This window comes from Melanostigma gelatinosum (assembly GCF_949748355.1).
Source record: "Melanostigma gelatinosum genome assembly, chromosome: 9".
NCBI lineage: Eukaryota > Metazoa > Chordata > Actinopteri > Perciformes > Zoarcidae > Melanostigma > Melanostigma gelatinosum.
Window position 1 is genome coordinate 21,144,954 of NC_136642.1, and position 6,617 is coordinate 21,151,570.

Here is a 6,617-nt window from a genome sequence, read left to right on the forward strand (position 1 = left end):
ACCTTCACTACTGTCGAGCCTTCTGATTGGCCAGGGCGTGTACATCGCAGTATTCTATTGGTTGATTTTTGGGGGTTTGTTCGTTGTGTTCAGAGTATGCTGTTGCTGTATCTATGATGTCATAGGACATTTTATTCTATATTTTTTATTTGAGGGTTAACATTATGAACATAAGTATAAAGTTAAGAAAAATATTGAAAATATAACTTAGAAGTTTATTTGTGTGATGTAAAAAAAAACATATAGTTGTGAATTCATCTTAAATTATACAAGGAGACAACACTTCTTGTACCATTTAAGATGAATTTACAATTAATTCACAAAGGGTAAATGCCATTTACTCTTTAATGGACAGACATTCAAATTCTCACAAAATTGGCCTGTGGTTCTACTTATAAGGAGCAAAAGAAGCAGAGAAATGGTTTGCTAAAGCAAAGAATACTTTCTGCACAATTATGACAAATGATGGTTAATGTAATGGTGAATTAATGGAGTTTTTAATAAAGAATAAAGATGATTAGATCTTTTGAGCATACTATACAGTTGTGTGGGCATGAAAGGTGGATGTAAAACGTTTGCAGATCCTCCACAAGAACATCATGTCAGTTGCAATGGTTTCAAACTCAACAGATAGACTTCAGGTGGAGTATCACTTTCAGCCTCATTTCAGGTTTCATGGAATTACTCAGATGATTGTCACAGTGGCTGCGGCTGAGAATAGGAGGGGATCAATGGAGGGCAAAGCTAGGGTTACACTGGGATCTATACCGGGTCTTCCAAATATGACATATTGATGAGCACGCCCTCCCTCGCCTGTCATGCATGAACACATGCACAGTTTTGCTTCGCAATGCAATCCCGCACAATCCAGCAGACTACAACTGAGGTTGCCATTCAAGTAAATTTCTCAAAAGAGGATGTGAAAAATACAGACCATGTAAAGAGATAAAATAATTTGACAATCGTAGTGTTATCTGAACTAATAGAATTTTATTGAACCATTCATGTTATAACGTTTTTTCTTTATCGTTTGGTTGAGGAATTATTTACGGCTGCCGAAAAGCACTTTTGTATACAGGATTGAGAAAAACTATAAAGTGCATTCTTCTCACATCCAGGAGTTCCTAAACTTTTCTTTCAAATGATAACAACTCATCTTTAATTTGCTCTTATTATAAGCTTGTTGTCTATTAGGTTCTGTATTATGTTGTTTTTTCACTGCCTTCATTGGGTTTATGCTTTTGAGATAACATCCTCAATGATCCTAAAAGGGATTGGGGCTTATCTTAATGAGTACTAGTAAATTATGGGTTCAGTGATGTAACACTATCATCAGTGGATCCAATGATTCATGTGTTTATTTTGTCTTTTCATTTCCTTTAGTCGATGTGTGTTTTCCGCACAGCCTCGCGCTGAGCTGAATTTGGCTTGGATATCAAATCTAATGATAGGCCTCATAGATCAAACTAGAGTTTTCCCCTCAGGAGCCACAAACATTTTCACTCCCTACACGTGGATGGGCTAGTGAGCACAGCTTATTCTAAGAAATGCCATTGAAAATATGGTTGTGGTTGGTAATGGTTTGTATGGAATTGCAAAACTCATTGTTTTTGTGTAAATGTGGGACATTCACTGGAGCTCCCTCATGGACCCTTCAGGGACCCTAAGGTCCTTGGACCCCGAGTCTCAGGTTCTGAAGCAGCACTATAGTATGCTCGTAGTTGTAGTGGTATCATTCGGAAAACTAGTTCTGATTTTCATATTAGATATTTAGCTGTCAAGTTAAGATGAATGTAATACAAAATAAAAAGGTCAGGGGGAAATTAAAATCAAAATCTGAACGAAACTTGAAAGAGTTTTTATCCACCCCCCCCTTTTTGCTTGAAAATGGTACGCTCCCTCCTTCCGATGGTTGTGCACTGGGCTGCTGTGTTTGGTCTTTGCCTCCAGACTCCCAGCGTTTAGGAAAGCAGCGAGCTGGAAGTACGTACGTGGTGATACATGGCACCTTTGGGAGACGGCGAGGGCTTTTCTGTCTCGGAACCAGCAGCCTGAGTAAAGGTATTTGCCAGTTCGACATTCTGCATCGGACTCGATTGTTTTTGCGGGGAACTGGGGGAGAAAAAATATGATGAAAGCCTGAGGTTTTGGGAAGACGAACGAAGAGGGAAAACCTCGAAGTTTGCGAGCTTCTTCCACCACCTTTATGGAAACGTAGAGTTCTCCCGCACAAGGATGGTTTGGGGGTAGTTATATGGAGTCTGAGTTGGAACTGGGAGCCGTTTTCGAAAGGATAAAGGCGGGAGCCACGGTGGGGAGAAACTTTCCCTTGTTGAAGAACAAGGCGGTCGGTTTGCTGTAGAGTAATCTTTACGCACGGTCTGCGCGCACACACACGTTTTGTACAACCCAAGATGCGCCTGTTGAGCACGTCGTGCGGAGAAATCCGAGGGAGAGCACACATGTCCGGAGTGCTGCCTTTTCTTCTCCTCCTCGCGGCCGTGCTGTCCTGCCACGGCTGTCCGGATAAGTGCTTGTGCGTCTCGCAGACTGTGAAATGCCAAAACCAGGACTTGGACGCGATTCCGCATTCTTTTCCGGCCAATACCAAGTTCCTGTTCGTCACGGGAAACAACATCTCCCGTGTCGGGGTGGACTCTTTCCCGACCCGCCTGCAAATGCTCACAGACCTCTATCTCAGCGGAAACGAGGTGGAGTCCGTGGACGCAATGGTGTTTGACAACTTGCCAAACCTCGTGCGGCTGGACCTGAGCAACAACATAATCCAAACATTCAGCGAAAGGGCTTTCCCAGAGGACAACAAAGTGCAGCTCCTGAACCTCAGCAGGTCTTTCCACAACCACTCCTTCATGGACTCGGTCCTGAGCGTCCTGCAGAGCGGACACCTCCTCCAGCTGACGGTGCTGGACCTGTCCAACAACGACCTTGTGATCCTCCCGGATGACATATTCAGCGAACTCCCTAACCTGGTCACCCTGAACCTGCAGAACAGCTCCATCCTCTCCGTTCAGAACGGGACGCTGAGGGCGCCGCCGCTGCGTGACCTGGACCTGAGGGACAACAGCCTGAGGGACCTGCCCTACACCACCCTGGCGGAGCTCGGCCTCAAGCCCGCCCTCCCTCATCCGGCTGGCGGGGAACCCCTGGCGCTGCGACTGCTTCCTCGAGGACATGATGCTGTGGCTGAAGAACACCACCCAGGTCGTCGACGCGCAGAACCTGACCTGCGCCGACCCCAAGGCCCTGAGGCGCCAGCCGCTCCTGCAGGTGGAGCAGTCGCGGCTGAGGTGTCTGGGCGACATGGAGGGCGTGCTGGAGACCTCATACGTTTTCCTGGGGCTAGTGCTGGCGCTGATCGGCGTCATATTCCTGCTGGTGCTCTACCTGAATAGAAAGGGCATCAAGCGGTGGATGTACAACATCCGGGACGCTTGTAGGGACCACATGGAGGGGTACCATTACAGGTATGAGATCAACTCTGACCCGCGTTTGGCCAACCTGAGCATCAATTCGGATGTGTGAGCGAGGACGGGACACTGTCTGGGACCCCGCAGATATATATATATATATATATATATATAGATATATATATATCTATGAAATTACTTGTACTGTTAAAATTTGCATGAAAGTCTTCCTCCTCCTCCCCCCCCCCCCCCCCCCCCCCCCCCCACCATGCTCTATCCAGACTTTGCATCCCTCATGGCTCCTACTTAACCCCCTCTCAGAGCCTCCATTCAACCTGCCGCATGTCCAGTACAAATACCAGGCAGCTGTGATGTCATCTGAGTTTCCTCCTTGTAACATTGCATGGACAAAGAATCACGGCGAAGGTTGTTTTTGCAAAGAGTGATACGTCCTATTTTTACTTTTCCTAAAGGACAAATGTAGGCATCCTTCTCACTATGCCTCTGATGCGAAAAGAGACAAATGCTCCACTGCTTGTTTATGAGTTTCTTTTTAATATGTGAATTTGTGACATACAGTATACCCATTTTGAATGATTATAGTGCACATTGCATAGTTGTTGGATTTAGTAGGTGGATTTAATTGTTATTTAAAAAAAAAAATTCTGTGGAGATAATGGGCTAAATAAAATGCCTCTGGATTGCTGGTATCTGTCTCGACTAAGGCCCTTTTAATCTTCAGGAGGAGCGTGATCCCGGGCGTTGACTCGGAGAGAGACGGCGCCACAGCTGGCGTGAAGCATATATGACAAAACACTAAATCTTACTCCAGTTCAACAATGTGTGGGAATGTCGTTTGTACTGTAATATCTCCACAGCAACAGTTTAAGCGCTGAGCTGCGGCTGCAGCAGGAAATAAAGTCAAGTTGAGTAGAGGACATACTGTCTGAATTTAAATGAGCTGTCTGTAGGTCTATAGGCGATGAGAGCAGCCAACTTTTCCTTTTTTGCTTTTTAAATCTCCCATCCAATTTGCTGCCTGCTGTGAATCTGATGAATAAATAAAAACTTTGCTCTGAAGCCAATTCCCCCAAAATAACGTCTGTGAGCTGCAGCCCGTAGGCAGGTTTCACATCCTCTCTCAGTAGTCTCCAGCACGTAATGAAAGCATTTCAATGTACACATTTCAATGTACTCACACACACACACATGGGGGTATTATGGAGATGAGCTCCAGCAACGTTTCATGTAACCCTGTTTTAGGGGAACTGGCATCCTTGGACAAAGTGTTTTTCCCATTAGCGTTTATACCAAACTGTCAATTGCAATTGTTCATGCCGTCAAGTATAGTATGGATCAATAATTAATGTCTGCTTTTGTTTTTTCTTTGAAGGGTATACTATGCATGCTTGCTGCCTAGCAGTCTAAATGAATGAAGAGCTCTGTAACACTGTCTGGTCTCGTGTGCTCGCAGCGCTGTCTCTGAGGGCTGAAGACGTGTCGTCACACCTTCGGCTTCACACTTCACCGCCCGGAAAATCTCTTCTTCCAGAAGACGTTTGTTCAAAGGCAATAATGGCGATAAATAGACTGGAATGTGTATTATGCCGCAAGCTTTTTTGAATGATTTTCTAAATAGGGTTATTACTCTCTGTTACGAGTCCTTGTACGATTGTGTCTTTGCGGGTTGATTTCAGCCCCAAAGGCTGTTAGTTACAAGCACTTGTTCCCTCGCTATGGATTTGTAATTGTTGCAGGTTCAATTTGGAAATGGATGATCACACTTAACACACACATACACACACTCTCAATTCCCCAAAGTGAGGCTCTGTTCCCTCTTTGTCCCAGGAGGGACGTGCAGGTGCAGGCTGCTTAGAACCCTAATGTTTCCACAGAGACTTGTCAGTGAGCAGGGCCGCTCCTCACACACTCCGCAGACTCGTATTAAGGAGTGATTTTTGCCCAGCCACGCCTCGAGCTACGCTTCGGCAGAGCAGGTGTGATTACAGTGAAAGGGAGGGAGAGAGTGAGTGGACGGTCGGAGGGGAAGAATAATGAAACGGATGAGAGTGCTTTCTGCACACCTTTTCCCAGCTCACTCAGTGGCCCCCCTGTTGTGCTTGTTGACACCCGTCTCCAAACGGTTTCGACGTCCACCGGTCATTGACTTGTGGCGTCAGCAGAGATCCAGAGAGGCAGCAGTGTGTCTCTGGCCAGCTCCCCGGAGCGCCACCAGTGTTTGTTCTTTGTCACTAAACGCAGGTTGTTGTTTTTTTGTCACGGACACTGCAGCCAGCCCTGTTTTGCCTCTTCGACTCTTGTCGTTCGCTGAGGCCCCGACTGTTGTGTGACCACACACGCAGGAACATTGTTTATGTCACACGGCTGTCCTTTTGTCTGAACAGTCTGCCGCCTTACCTTATGTGAGGGGGATTTGTTTAGCTTTGGCTAAAGCAGATGTTGAATGAGTGTCATTCACCTTAAAGAAGATGCATATGACATACTGAGACCTATTCTCTAATGGTACAGCCGATTTATGTCATACGGATGGTCAATTGGGTGCCCTAATGTTCAAATGGGTATAAATGCTTTATTATTTTTACTCTGGGTTTTTTTCACTTCTATCTCACACAATAGTGAGACTGATCGGCTGTATCTGTCTCTTAGTACGAGATTGTGTGCCTGCGTTTCTAATCCTCCCCTGCAGCTCAGCAAGGAAACACTGTACATGGGGGGGGGGGGGGGGGGGGGGGGTGGACTAAAAGGGATTTTGGTAACTGACATTTCTGGAGCCTCATTTTCCGCCCCAGCCAGATACAAATAACTGTCCATTTTGCAGAGCAGGCCTCCAGCCAATTATGTTCTGACAATCTATTCATGCTTTTGTTTTTAACTGTACATGGGACACCGTTGTTCCCTGCCTCCCTCCAGACAATCGGGCCGCAGAGAAGAGCTGTCTTCAGGACAAAAGTCTCCACTAAACAAGAGTGTTTGGAAACTCTATTCAGGCGAAACAATCAAATTGAAATCCCACCTGCAGCTGAAGAACACACTGGCCTTCAGAAACCCGATTATCAGTCGAGCCCTGTCCCAGCCGCTGCACACGCAGTCACTGTTCCCTGCTCACAAACCGTGTGTGTTGAGCCACATTTAATATGCCCGTGCACTTTCCTAGTGTTGAGAGACAGA

At 46.0% G+C, this 6,617-nt stretch overlaps 1 protein-coding gene across 1 annotated transcript; it reads left to right on the forward strand.

Moving 5' to 3' along the window:
- The first annotated feature begins 1,976 nt into the window (after nucleotides 1-1,976).
- tpbg (trophoblast glycoprotein) lies at nucleotides 1,977-6,132 on the forward strand. Its single transcript, XM_079275147.1, is given in 2 exon segments — nucleotides 1,977-3,131; nucleotides 3,133-6,132. Coding segments are annotated over 2 exon segments (1,128 nt in total). The 5' UTR covers nucleotides 1,977-2,414; the 3' UTR covers nucleotides 3,544-6,132.
- Nucleotides 6,133-6,617: the final 485 nt, after the last annotated feature.